Consider the following 15,490-nt stretch of genomic DNA (forward strand, 5'->3'; position numbering starts at 1 on the left):
TTCCAGCATGTAGTCAAAGTCCTCTGCATTCTTTGTATAACACAGGAATACAGCACAAAGGGGTGTCAGAAAGACAGTGCTTACCTACAACATCCAGATGCAATGCCAACGACCTTCCTCGCCACTTCCTTGTCAGACATCCCAAAGCCGCCACTTGCATGTGAAGGGAATTATACACCAGACCGATAGACAAGCCTCGCTGTAAAAAGGCCAATACTTTAGGAATATCCATGGTCAGTGGGTCTAAGCCCTCTTCCCTATACCAAGCCTCAAACATTCCCCACACTCCTACAGATGCCATAGATGGGGGAAGGCTTCCTGGCCTGAAGCAAAGTAGCAATTACCGGCTCCAAGTATCCTTTCCATCTCAAACGTCACCCTTCAAAAGCCAAGTCACAAGACAAAATTGATCCACCCAATCCAAGAAAATGGGTCCTTGCCTGAGTAATCCATGCAGATGACCCAATCTGATGGGCTTGTCCATGGCGAGATGAACCAGATCCGCAAACCATGAGTGCCATGGCTACTCTGGTGCCACCAATATCACCCTGCCGGGATGTCACTCTATGCACCATAACACCCGGCCTACAAGAGGCCAGGGTAGAAAGACATACAACAGAATCTTTGCAGACCAAGAAAGAACCAGAGCATCTATTCTTTCGGCCCCCTACCTCTCATCTGCACTTCCCAGTTCTCTGTTAACCTGTTTTTTTGTAACTGCTCTCTTCCTGCTTTGTTTTTTTTTACCACTGTTACATGTAAACCGGCATGATATCTCTGATGATGGTCGGTCAAGAAAAACCACAAATAAATAAATAAATAAATAAATCTGCGACTAAAGAATCGCAACACCATCAGATCCAGCTGGAGATTGCCCCACCTGGCCCTAACGAGGTCCCAGGCCTCCTCTGACAACACCCATTCTCTTGGGTCCAATTGTTGCCTGCTGAGGTAATCCGACTGTCCTCTCCTGCCAAATGGGAGGCCACCAGCTCCTCCAGATATTGCTCTGCCCAAACAAAAAGATCCTAAGTCTCGAGAGCCACACCCTGACTCTTCGTTCCACCTTGTTGATTAATATATGCCACAGTTGTCTCATTGCCCGAGAAAACTCTCACCATTCTCCCCTCCACCAAAGGAAACTCACTAATGCTCGACAAACTGCCCTCATTCCTAAACAACTGATAGACCAGGACGCTTCTGCTGATGACCATAGTCCTTGGGCAGTCTGCCCCTGGCAGACCATCCCCCAACCCTTGAGGCTGGCATCCATGCTCACCACAACCCAGTTCGGCACCTCCAGAGTCAGCCCCTTCTCCAAACTGGGACGAGACAGCCACCAAATGAGACTGGACTTGGAGGGCTCCTGAAACGGCAAAGGTCAATGAAATTCCTCTGACAACAGACTCCACTGGGACAAGAGTACCCTCTGGAGAGGACGCATGTGAGCAATGCCCATGGGTCAAGTCCAGCATAGACACCATAGACCCCAGCACCTGTAGATAATCCCAAGCCCTGGGTATCTGCATTTCCACAAATCGAACTACCTGCGACTGCAATCTCAAGATTCTCTCTGTGGTCAGAAATACCTTGCCCAGCCTGGTGTTGAATCTCACTCCTAAGTATTCTAAGGTCTGGGTTGAGACCAAGTGACTTTTTGCTAGGTTCACTACCCAGCCTAGGGACCACAATATCTCCATCACCCTCTGAACCAATAGATGACATTCTCCCTCCAACTTTGTTTGAATCAATCAGTCGTCCAGATAAGGATGAACCTTCCCTTTGAAGGAACACCGCCACGATGACCATCAACTTGGTGAAGGTTCGCGGCACTGTTGCTAACCTGAAAGGAAGGTCCCGAAACTGGAAATGCTGTCCCAGCACCATGAACTGCAGAAATCTTTGATGATCTGCACATATAGGGATGAGTAGGTAAGCCTCCATCAGGTCCAATGAGGCTAGAAACTCTCCTTGATGGACCGGTGCTATCATCATTTGCAAAGTCTCCATGTGGAGCCATGGTACCTGCAATGCTGCATTGATTTTCTGTAACTTGAGGCTAGGACAAAACGGCCTTTCCTTTTTGGGAACCACAAAGTAAATTGAGTACTGCACTCGACCCTGCTCCCCTGACGGCACCGGAATGATCGCACCCAATGTTTGCAGATGAAACAATGTATCCAGAACCACCTCTCACTTACCATGTGACACGCAATGGCACACCACGAAAGCTTCCCTGATGGGATGAGAAAATTCAAAGACATAGACATCTTTTATCACCTCTAATACCTATCGATCTGAGGTGATTCTGGTTCACTCCTCGTAAAATCACGTGAGCCGTCCCTCGGCCTCTTCCTCTAGAGAGTGGACCAACCTGGCTTCATTGTGTGGACTTACTGCTTCTGGCACTCTGGTTGGAACTATCTCTAGATGGCCTGCGGGAATCCCGAAAGGACTGCTGTTGCCTAGATTCTGGCTTTTGCAAAGTCATCGAGGAAACCTTATTGGGATGAAAACGTCTCATATCCCGGAAACGAGAGCGGACTGCAAAAGTCCTTTTACCGCTCTTATCTTCTGGCAACTTGTTTCCCTTCGACTCCCCCAAAAGCTTCAGCAGCTGCTCTAAATCCTCCCCAAAAAGATGTTTCTCCCCTTAAAGAGAAGATTACAGAGCAGTGACTTGGACCAAATACCTGCCGACCAATTCTGCAACCAAAGAAGCCGTCGTGTGGACACTGCTGAGACCTTAGTCCTGAGAAGTCTGGATCAAATCATACAAAGTGTCCACCACATATGTGACTCCAGCCTCCAACTGGGCCGCCTGCTGCGCATCGACGGACAAGTCTGAATTCTTCACCTGAGTATTCTGAAACCAGCGTAAACATGCTCTCTTCATCAGACTACTACAGATTGCCACTTGGAGACTTAAGGCTGAATACTCAAACATCCTCTTGAAGTGAATTTCTAACTTATGGTCTTGAGCATGCTTCAGCGCTGCCGACCCCAATACAGGGATGGTCATCTTCCTGATGACCGCTGAAACTGCCACATCCCTTTAGGCAAAACCAAAAGCTCTAAAGTGTTCTCCGTTAAAAGATATAACTTCACCATAGCCCTGGCAACTTTAACTCCAGCTTTCGGAGCATGCCACTCCCAGCTCACCAATTTCTTGATCTTGTTGGACAATGGAAAAGCCTTCAGCAGATCTCTTTCACCATTCAGCATTGGATGCACCCCTTCATTATCTGAACCCTCCTGAATCATCTTAATACCCAGCTCCTTCAGGACAAGGGGAATAAGAGGTCTCAACTCTTCTTTGCGAAAAAGGTGGACTACCCTTGGGTCATCCCCTTCTGCAATCGGGACCTCCTCTGGAACCAAAATATCCTTGGAACCATCCAGGTCCCCCTACATCATGCCGTCCATTGGAAGATCCCCAAGGTCATTCGCAGGATCCCTTTCTATGGGATCATTCCCTAGATCATCCAGCTCCTCCTCGGACTCCTATCCTTCCTCAAAGAACTGGTTAAGCCCTAGACGACAGATTCGATCCCCCAACCCTCTTGCCAGGGACCCTTTCACTCTTTTAGACCCCCACTGTGCTCCAAGACTTCGGGTTTGCTTGCCATTTGGCACCTTTCCTGTCCAAAAAAACCTATGCATTAGCAAAACAAATTCTGTGGAAAATTCTTCCATCTCACTGACCCTGTCATCTGGAACATCCTCATCTGGCAGCAAGTCATCCCTTTGCCCGTTCACCCTCGTTACCACCACCAGAGACAGCGGGGGAGGGGACTCTCTGGGTTTCTGCGCTGTTGCGGGCTCTTTGCCACATGCAGCCTATCTAATAGAATTGGCAAAATCCACCCCCCCCGGAGAATCCCTGACAGATTCCCTGTGAGCAGGGATCGCTCCCCTCCTACGGCGCACCAACTGCAAAACACGGCTGAGTTAAGTTGCACACAGTCCAAGCCGCAGGCCCTGCACAATTTCCCAAGCCCTGAAGCAGGCACATACTCAGCACCTGGTGCCATTAACGCCAACCACGTGGTGAGTAGAAAAAAATCGTCGCATGTCAACAGACAGCTGACCATGCGAGTGAACCTCCTTGTCTGCTCCCCGGGCAGATTAACACTCGCAGCTTCTCTCTCCCAGTGCCCTGCAAGCAGCGACTGACAATGCTGAAAACATTGCCTTTGTAATATACAAATATATATATATATATATATATATATAGTTCTTTATTTTATTTTTTTAAAGGCACAGTCACACCAGCACAAGCTCCAAAGAGAAGAAATCTGTCCTTCCATGTTGCAGGCTGCTGTTGGTTGTCTGCTGACCAAAGACCTGGAGAAGAAAACCTCAGGAGGCCAGAGGGATCCAGGACCCCTGGTTATCAGGTCCCTGGATAATGCAGACTAAAGCAGCATAGGGATCTCCAACCCCCCGCTCGCCTGACTCGACTTGAGGGATGGCTCACAAAGCTGCCTAACACCTCAGGGAGCATCTCCTCTGATCTTCTTCTGAATCTGTCTAAACTTTTTTTTTCCCTCCCTAGACTGCAGGTATGCACCTCTACCACCCTGCTGGAGACAGAGAAATACTAAGGGACTGCAAGTGGCACTCTCGGTTATGTAGCAGTGCCTGAAAGTTTTTGTTCTCTACCTCCATCTGCTGGTAGGGATGCAAAACCCACTTGTCTGGACTGATCTGGAGTACAAATAAGAAATTGCATTTTAACCATGGAAATCAGGGCTATGATTATTTGCCCAGTGTTAATGTAGGGAAAATTACCCATGGTGTTTTCAATGTTGATAATTTTGCCTGTTTTGTAAAGAGGCATGCAGGTTTGTATGGCTTTAAACATATATTACATATACAATTAAATTCTGGTATCAGATTTAAATATTTATCTCAGGCCAAAAAATATCATAGATTTATAGATCCATTTGTCACTTTTTTTTTTTACTGTTTTAATCTCTCATAAATGCATATTGGACTCAGCTCAAGGGGCTTTTAAATGGTGACAAAGCATCCAAGCAAGTAAAAGCACCTGCCTGACTAGATGCTGCTTTAACACACTGATCTGTTGAAAAAGACAAATCTGTAACTGTTGGGAGTAAGGACATTAGTTCCTCCCCAGCATCAATTCTACATTGTACTTTGATGTCAATTCTGGAATTTTTTAAAGCTTTAATGTAAATCTGTACCACCTTTCCATGGCACTCTAGGCATAAATGCAATAACAGAAAATAATCATTATTAGAAATAAAAACAACTCTAAAAAGTTACCAATATCAGCATAACATTGAAATAACCAATATTTATTTATTTAAAAGTTCTTATATTCCGGTTATATTGAACAACCCATGCTAAATGGAGTACATCATTTATATAAATAATATTTAAAACAATAAAAAGATTAAAATATAAATAAATACAGATTATCAGAGGATCAAAAAAGCCCAGGCAAAATTATGAGAATGTGAGTTGGAGCAAGTGAACTTTTAGTTTTTATTTTGCAAAAACATTTATCATCTATAATTGGAGGAAGCTCCTAGGGAAGGTCATTCCATAACATCGGACCTCATTATTGAAAAAGGCTCCATTCCTACTTGTCTGCAAGTGGCAGTCCCTAAGGCTGGAATGCATAACGATTCCTGAACAGTAATTTTCAGTGGCTTGCACAGGGCTGAAGTTTGCATCTATAAAGCGCAAACAGACTTTAACCCACATTTTCAAAGCAGGTTTATGTGCACAAGTCCACTTTGAAAACTAGCGGATATACAACTTCAAACTCAATAACATAAAAAGCCTCAAAAATGGAGACATCTTTATCCATTGAAAAATTACAAAACCAAAGAAACTGCAGATACCTAATGAAAAAAAACATCAGAAGAAATCATTGTAATCTAATTTATCCAAAGTGTAAAAACAATCTAACTGAAAACCTCCCATTCCTTATACTAACATTTCTACTAATAAATGTACAATCCCTAGCAAAAAACAATTCCACTTATAAACGACATAATAGAAGATCTAAACCCCTCCATATTCTGCATAACTGAAGCATGGCTAAAAGACTCTGACAATGTTCTTCTAAACCAAATTGAATGCCCGAACCATGAAATGTTCCATTTTCCCAGACCTAAAAGAAAAGGAGGAGGCCTCCTAATAATTTGCAAAAAAAGAACTTAAACAATACAAAATTGAGATAAAGCCGCCACATGAAGTGGCAATACTTAATCACAAAAAATAAATATTGGTCTAATATACAGCCCACCAGGAACATTTCTAAAAGATTGTTCACCTTTAATTGAAATCTTCACAAAATCATTCCCAAACCCAGAAACAACCATAATTGCAGGAGACTTCAACCTACGTATAGATAACACCTAAATCCAACTCATGTAAAATATTCCTAGACACAATGAAAGCCATGGGATGGAACCAATTTGTAACTAAACCAACACGCAAAGCAGGCCATATTCTTGACCTTATTTTTGCTAACCAAAATAACAGCCAAATCAATCTATCCCAAAAAATTGCACTATGGTCAGAGCATCAACTAATCAAAGCGAATATTACAATCCAAACCTCACAAAAAATAAAAACTAAATATAATCAAACTATCAAATACAGAAAAAAAGTAGAACCTGAAATTCTAGAAGAATATCTCAAACATACATTTTTTGATTCAGATATAAACATTATTTCATCACCTTTTGATCTCTGGTAAAAAAAACCATCAACGAAATAGCAGATAATCTATGTCCTGAACAAAAAAAAAAAACGTCCACAGAAAAGAAAATTATTCAAAACAAAAGAAACAATGGTATAACGAAGACTTACGACGCACCAATCAAACCCTAAGAAAATATGAGAAGCAATGGAGAAAAAAAATGATCAACAGAAAACCTTGCAAAATACAAATTACAGCTATCTAAATACCAAGAACTAATAAATTAAACAAAAAAACAATACTATGCTAATCAAATTCATGGCCTAATCTACAACTCTAAACTTCTCTATGAAACAGTAAGAAACCTTATCAAAGATCCAACATCCTCCACTTCAAACAACTATGACTTCACAAAAATCTCATGCAATGATTATGTAAACTATCTTCTGCATAAAATAAATACTCTCAAGTCACAATTCTCCAATGACCATCAAGTAGATAACTCAGAAACATCCTACCAAACCAAAATGGACCTCTTTCAACACAGAATCAAAATTAGAAGTGAATCAGATAATCAATAAAATGAAACCTGCGTCCCACCCACCAGATCCTATCCCAGCTAATACCCTTAAAAAACGTAACACCGTAATCACACCAATAATCACAGCAATAATAAACCACTCTCTATCACAAGGAACAGTCCTCAAGATGACAAAACAAGTTATTGTGAAACCAATTTTGAAAAATAAAACTGTAAAATTAGATGATATTTAATTTTACATTCCATTCGATAAAACCTTTGAAAGAACTACAGCAACCTTAACAACATACATGATATCAATCCAAAAGAACTTTCTCTTCTAAAACTTACACTTAACACCAATAAAACTGAAATAATATGGCTAAGAAGTGACAACAAAAATCTCAAACAACCCACTCTCAACCTTGGAATAGCCAACATTATACCCTCAGATGAAGTCCGTGACCTTGGAATACAGATAGATGAAAACATCAACATGCTCCCTTTATGCAAAATTCTGTCAGGCCTCAGTCTAACACATTTTATCTATGCCGATGATGTTCAAATTTTAATACCGATCCAAAAGTCCATTGACCAAACTCTAAAGCTCTGGGACATATACCAATCCACCATTGAAAAGGTATTAACCCAAATGAATCTTTCCCTAAATACTAAAAAAAACTGAAATCCTATACATCTCCCCTAAATTAAGCAAGACAAAAGAGCTTGAAATTCAAGAAGCGGCCAAAAACTACCCCATCTCCCTAGAAGTACGAGATCTAGGAATTCTTATAGATTGCAAATTCTCCATGAAATCCTGCGTTAAAAAAAATCATAAGCGATGGTCACTTCAAATTAAACATACTCAAAAGATTAAAACCCCTCCTATTCCCTAAAAACTTTAGAACTGTCTTACAGGCACTTGTCTTATCAAGATTAGACTACTGTAACTCACTATTCTTAGGCCTTCCCGCAAATATAACAAGACCATTGCAATTTCTGCAGAACTCTGCAGCTAGACTCTTGACAGGTACTAGAAGATCTGAACATATCACTCCAATATTAAAATAACTTCATTGGCTGCTGGTCAAATACAGGGCCCAGCATAAAATCTTATCACTAATACACAAAACCCTCTACAATGAAAAAATTAAATGGCTAACCTCTTCACTTCACTTCCACACCCCCTCAAGAACCACCAGATCAACCGGAACAGGGATGCTACCAATTCCTTCCTCCAAAATTGCCCACCTAAATAATGTAAGAGAAAGATCTATCTCTATTGCTGAACCCCTTCTATGGAACTCCATCCCGCAGGAATTACGACTAGAAGCTGACATCAAATTATGTAAAAAGGGGATTAAAACTTGGCTTTTTAAACAAGCCTACCAAGAGCTGTTAACTAATTATCTTACACTTCTGATTTAATACCAAGGTAATGTATATTTTTATTTTTATTATACTATTTCTACCCTAACTATACTACCTCTCTAACGGGCCGAAACAGTAAAAACGAGGCCCAGCGGCAAAAAGAGGCGCTAGGGACACTTGCGCGTCCCTAGCACCTCTTTTTTGATGGAAGCGACGGCTGTCAGCGGGTTTGACAGCCGACACTCAATTTTGCCGGCATCGGTTTTCGAGCCAGCTGACAGCCACGGGCTCGGAAACCGGACGCCGGCAAAATTGAGCGTCCGGTTTTCGACCCGACAGCCGCGGGCCCATTTTAAATTTTTTATTTTTTTTATTTTTTACTTTTTTAAACTTTCGGGATCTCTGACTTAATATCGCCATGATATTAAGTCAGAGGGTGCACAGAAAAGCAGTTTTTACTGCTTTTCAGTGCACTTTCCCGGTGCCCGGAGAAATTAGCGCCTACCTTTGGGCAGGCGCTAATTTCTGAAAGCAAAATGTGCGGCTTGGCTGCACATTTTGCTTTCTGAATCGCGTAGGAATACCGAATAGGGCCATCAACATGCATCTGCATGTTGCAGGCACTATTAGGTTTGGGGGGGGGGGGGGAGGGGTTGGACGCGCGTTTTGGATGCGCTATTACCCCTTACTGAATAAGGGGTAAAGCTAGCGCGCCCAAAATGCACATCCAAATGCCGGAGCGCACTGTACTGTATCGGCCCGTAAGTGTTTAAATTTTGATTATTTAACATACTATTTAGTTTGCTATGTTAATTATATTATGAAATAATATATTTACTTCTTTCTTCTCTGGAAATGCAAATAATTTTAAATGATTAATTGCCAACTACTGTAAACCGATTTGATATGCTTGCATGAAAAGTTGGTATATAAAAATTATTAAATAAATAAAAAAACATAAGTAAAATAATGAAATCTGGGTATTCCAAACTCAGAATCTTACACCGTCTAAAACCGTTACCTTCCAAGACTTCTGCACAATCCTACAAACTTTAATATTTTCGAACCTGGACTATTGCAGCACACTTCTGTTGGGCCTTCCCACAAGCACAATAAAACCACTACAACTTCTCCAAAATGCTTCAGCAAGACTCATTATAGGAACTAGAAAATGTGATCATATTATCTCTTCTCTAATCAACTTTCACTGGCTTCCAATAAAGTTCAGAATCCATTACAAAGTATTATCCCTCATCTTTAATATTATAAACAACTATGATCCACCTCCTCCAGGAATAACAATAAAAAGAGACAACCTGCAAAGAGATCTCAGATCTCAAAACAAAAATCTTATAGTTCCTTCAAATCTGAACACTCATCTAACCCAAATAAGAGAACGAATGTTCACAATAGCAGGCCCCAAACTATGGAATGAACTATCTGAATCAATAAGACTGTTAACGGAAAAAAAGAAATTCAAACGAGAACTTAAAACCTGGCTCTTCAGGAAAGCCTATGAACTTAAGTAAAGAAACATCAAATAAACCACTTAATGAACATTATTATTCCAGAAATATTACTTCTTCTCAGCACAGCAAATAATAATTGACTTCAATAGTATTAAAATATATCAATTACTTTAAATAAGAACCTGTTAATACAATATTATACAATGTAATCAAATGCAATTTATGTGAACCATTGTGATCTTCTGTTGGAACGATGGAATATAAAAAGTATAACTAAATAAATATACGCAGAACCCAGTGCGACACCTATTCATTAGCAACTTTTAGATTCCTAATCATGTACATACAACTGTGCCTTATACACATAAATCCTTCTGAAAACTGGACTAAAGAAGGCAATTTTCAAATGCCATTTACCCAGGAAAAACAGGCTGTCAAACTGCTTATCCTGTACATGCTGACCTCCACCATGGGTTAGGTCAAGAGTGCCAACAACATGTGTAGTTTTGCTTTTTCAAAACTACTCATGTTGTTCTGCAAGGAAAAATCCACAGAAAAAGCAGGTGCAAATCTCCACAGGTACCTTTCCATTATGCAATTTTCAAAGGGAAATTGTGCACGTGTTTGCCCTTTCAGAACTGGTACAAAGTCTGCGGGTAAAAGGACCCACGTAGTTTTGAAATTGCTCCCAAAATCTGTCAATCTCCCAGGCAAGGGGGATCAGCCACATTTCTGAAGAGTTGAAAGTACTCACACTCTTGGTAGTGCACGTGACATGGCCACTGCCAAGAGTGCAGGGAGGAACGTAATCATTTTACACACGTATTACTGCTGGGCTTCTATAGATCTGAGCTTTTCACCAGGTACTTAGCAAAATCCCTTACCGGATTAAAACTTTAATTTAAAGCAAGCACATTCCATATTGCTGATGGATTGATTAAGGGCCCTTTCTGCAGCTCAAAACTTCTTTGCTCTGATAAAAAACTCCTTGGCCTTTATTTTTATGAACAGGAATTATCCGCCTGTGCTTGGCTATCACTCCTTACCTGGTGAACATGTTCCAGTTCGATTTCTAGCCTGGCTGCTCTCTTAACATACCCATCTTTAGTTTTGATTTTGTATTTTGGAGTTCTGATCCGGGGATGGGTAACAAAGTCTGGAAGACAAGATTCCAATTCCGATATTCCTGAGGAAGACAGAGTTATGTTGAACATTTGATTTCTTAAATTTATCTCTGTGATGAATTTCTTAGGTTCTTGCCTTACCCTGAAAAGTGTCCAGGAAGGGACTCCTCACCACATACTGCTCAGAATTCCAGTCTGGAAAGCGACCTAGCCGAGTCAGAGGTGCGAAAGGCTGGGACCCATAGTTGCTATAATCGCTAACGATGTTTCGTCTCTCAAATTTGCCTTCCACATTCCTCATGCTCTTGGTCAGCTTTCTGAGGCCTAGAAAGAAAATGCAACTTTCTACATTGCAGTAATTCAATGGAACTATCACATTTACAGTTTCTGCTGCTAACATAGCAGTGCTATTTGAAGACCCCTCTGTGGTGACTTGATTCAGATGGACTGAATCAAATCACGGTGAACCTAGAAGATGTGGTAGACTTGATTGACAAACTGAAGAGTAGTAAATCACCTGGACTGGATGGTATACACCCCAGAGTTCTGAAGGAATTAAAAAATGAAATTTCAGACCTATTAGTAAAAATTTGTAACCTATCATTAAAATCATCCATTGTCGGAGTCACGTGATGCTGTGCAAGGGAGTGGATGTAGTCTGCCCTTGCTGGCGCCCCACTTAACCATCCAACCCCATCTGTGACTTTTAAAATACTTTTTTTGGGCGATATATGTGACAGAAAGCTGCGGTATTGGTCAGGGAGTAATTGCAAGCGGCGATGTCAACCAGAACATCCAGAAAGGAAAAGGAGAGAGACAAAGAGAGAACGAGGCCTACAGACCCGCTGTCCGAGGATGAAGGCGGGATAGCGGATTTGTCGGTGCCCGTGAACTGGGCAGATCTGCGAACTGCGGTCGTGGAGGCTTTGGAGCCGGAATTTAAAAAGCTTTCGCACCAAATCGCCGATTTAACATCCTCCATTGCCGGCTATGAGGCCCGTTTCACTGAAATGCAGCAGCGAGTATCTGGGGTCGAAGATGGCCTCCAGACCACGAGGGCCGAGTTGGTTAAATTACAGAAGGCAGTAGAGCAGCATACTGATTGATTGGAGGACTTGGAGAATCGATCTCGCCGGTCGAATCTCCGTTTTATAGGGCTGCCGGAATCCCTAGAAGAGCGGGAGCTGCCGAAACTCCTGGAGGCCTGGCTGACGCAAGAACTTGGCCTGACAGGGGCGCGAGGTCCCCTGCGAATTGAACGTGCACACCGGCTGGGACAACGTAGAGCGCAGCAAGATCGTCCACGAGTCATCATAGCGAAAATACTCAATTTTGCCCACAAGGAAGCGATTCTGCAGGCGGTACGGGGCGGAAAATCTCTCGCCTTTGAGGGTAAGAAGATCCTCGTATTTCAGGATTTCTCGGCGGCCCTATCTGCTCAGCGGCGCACACTCTCCCCACTCTGTGCTCAGCTACACAACCTGGGACAGCACGCGGTTCTCGTCTACCCAGCCAAGGTACGGGTTTCGTCTCCGAATGGTCCCCGTTGGTTCTCGGAGGTAAGAGAGCTCCATGAATATATTGCGACGCTGGGCAAGCCTGCAAATGGTAGCTGAGAGACTTCCTGCCTCATGACTGCCGGCGTCGAGATACTAGCTTCTTTGGGTTTTTTTCACTGGATTTTCTAAGAACGCCGCGACCTGGCGACTTTGCCTGTTTTTGCCTTGTGCAGGGCAGTGTCTTTTTTAGCGAGCCGCTGTGCCCTGGGCAGCATTGCAGAAACGGTAGACAGCTTGCGTTTCTATGGTTTAGATTCAAGATGTTTGTAACCCTACCCCTATAGGCCATGTGGCCTCCCGGGTTGAATGTTGTACACTGTTAACGTTGTTGGGAATAACATTTACAGTTTCTGTTCCTCAGGGTATGTGTTTTGTGAATCAAGTAGGCTAACAACACTCAGTGATGTCAAACAGCATGGTTGGGACAAGATGGTTGATCTCCTGCTCCACTCCTATCAGGGAGTGACTAGGGTTAGTAAGCGTGAGCATAATGTCGTCAGCAAAGAGTGACAACTTAAAGTGGCGATCCCCCAGAGGAACCCCTTGTATGGAGTGTGACATCCGTATTCTAGCTGTAAATGGTTCTAAAAAGAGGGCAAATAAAAGGGGTGAAAGGGGGCACCCCTGCCGCGTTCCCCTCCCTATCCCAAAGCTCTCCCCATATCCCCCATTGACCTTAACCATGGCTCGAGGCGAGTTGTACAACTGAGAAAGCCATTGCAAAAAGTACGGACCAAAGTTCATTTTGGACAATGTAGAAAACAAAAAGGGCCAGTGGACCATGTCGAATGCTTTTTCAGCATCGATGGATAGAAGCACGGTCGGAACACCTTCCTTTTTCACCCACCATATCAAATCGAGAATTTTCCGAACATTGTCGGCAGCCATTCTCTGTGGCACAAACCCCACCTGATCTGAGTGCACCAGACCAGGCAGGACCTTGTTGAGTCTCAAAGCCAGTATGCGGGCTAAAAGCTTTAGGTCCTGATTAATAAGTGAAATCGGCCGGTAGGAACTACACAAAGACGGGTCCCTCCCCGGTTTGGGCAGAACAGTTATTCCGGCCGTGTTAGCTTGAGCTAATAAGCATTCCCCCGCCCTAAGAGCATTGAAAAACTCTGTTAGAAGAGGTGTCAAGCATTCCGACATCGTTTTGTAATATTCACCTGACAGCCCATCAAGGCCTGGTGATTTGTTGTTTTTTAGAGCCTGAATGGCTTTGAGTACTTCATCTTCAGTAATTGGATCGTCCAGCATTTCTTGCTGTTCAGTGTTGAGTGTGGGAATGTTCATAGTTTTCAGATATTCTAGGATGTCCTGGTTTTCAATTCGATTATTCGAACTGTAAAGCGAGGAATAAAAGTCAGTGAAGCAGCTCCTGATTTCTATTGGGTCAAGAGTTAGTTGACCAGTAGAATTTTTAATTTTGGGTATTACACTCTGAGCAGCCTGTTTCCTAAGCTGCCTGGCTAGAAATTTACCCGCTTTATCAGTACCTTCATAAAATTGTTGCTTAGTTCTTTCCATAATATGAGCAATTTGAGCGTCATCCAGAACTTGGATCGAGCTTCTGAAAGCTGACGGTATACCTTACGAGATTGGGTCTGATAATGGGTGCTGGCTAGTTGGTGAATAGTGGAAAGTAGTAGAAGCCTTTCCCTTTCCCTCTCCTTTTTGACTGCAGTGGCTCTCGCTATACAGTGTCCACGGATGACAGCTTTAGAACAGTCCCACAGACAACAGAAGTGAACGGCTGACGATTTAATTGATAGTACTCCGACAAGGAATGCTTGAGACTTTGCACAAAGGTAGAATTCCGCAGTAGAGAGACATTGAGTCTCCAAAATGTTTGTCCTCCCTGTCCGGCTCTGAGCGTAATCTCCATCCAAACCAAGCCATGATCTGACCATGTGCTGGGTTCAATCTCACTCTTAATGGTTCGCAGCAGTAAGCATGAATCAACTAAAAAAAAATCAATGCGGGAGTGGGAATTATGTGGGTGGGAAAAAAAAAGAATAGGAGCGCGATGTGGGATTATGAAGGCGCCAGACATCCTTCAAAAGCCATTTCGTCATTATGGAGTGGAGCGTCCGTCTGGCTTTCTGACCAGGTAAATTACCAATACGTGACTGCACCGGCGAATGATCTTTAGCCGGATCTAGAGTGATGTTAAAGTCCCCACCCCATATCAAAAAGCCCTCGCTATGTTCTTCAAGGAGAGCATTTATACGAGTGAAAAATTATGCCTGGTCACTATTAGGCGCATAAATGGATAACAGCGTGTATATATCTCCCCCTAATTTTATTTTAATTAGGACATAGCGCCCGTGATCATCATAGATCTGCTCTATCAGATCAAATAGAACCGATGACGCAATCAAGATGCCAGTTCCCGCGAATCTACAGTCCTTCCCTGCCGCTGCATGAAAGACATGTGGAAAACCCCTGAGATGTAACAAGTGAGCATGTCGTTTCCTCACGTGGGTTTCCTGTAAAAAAACAGTGGTTATACGCAAACGAGACAATTCTTTTTGGAGCAAATACCGCTTTCTATAAGTATTCAAGCCCTTAACATTTAAGGATGCTATTTTCAGAGACATGGCAATACTTTGAATGAGAGACTGTTATACAAAAATAAACTCCCCTGATCACAGACTGTAGTATGTGGAGCTGATTCCCTTGCATATAGTGTGTGTTCTTCAGATGAAGCCTGGAGGCAACTTCCCTGTTGCGTGTAGCCCACTTCAAATCCGCCCGTTACCCTA

General features: G+C 42.7%; 1 protein-coding gene across 2 annotated transcripts in view; it reads right to left on the reverse strand.

The window, feature by feature from the left end:
• Positions 1-15,490, reverse strand: part of MAATS1 (MYCBP associated and testis expressed 1) — a 95,434-nt gene that overhangs the window by 32,025 nt on the left and 47,919 nt on the right. For both annotated transcript variants that reach the window (XM_029578901.1, XM_029578902.1), the window contains 2 exons: positions 11,308-11,490; positions 11,089-11,228 (listed from right to left, as the gene is read on the reverse strand). In XM_029578901.1, the coding sequence (XP_029434761.1) occupies positions 11,089-11,228; positions 11,308-11,490 (323 nt within the window). The remainder of the gene's footprint in view (positions 1-11,088; positions 11,229-11,307; positions 11,491-15,490) is intronic.

The sequence above is a fragment of the Rhinatrema bivittatum genome, chromosome 15 (assembly GCF_901001135.1).
Source record: "Rhinatrema bivittatum chromosome 15, aRhiBiv1.1, whole genome shotgun sequence".
Classification (NCBI taxonomy): Eukaryota; Metazoa; Chordata; class Amphibia; order Gymnophiona; family Rhinatrematidae; genus Rhinatrema; species Rhinatrema bivittatum.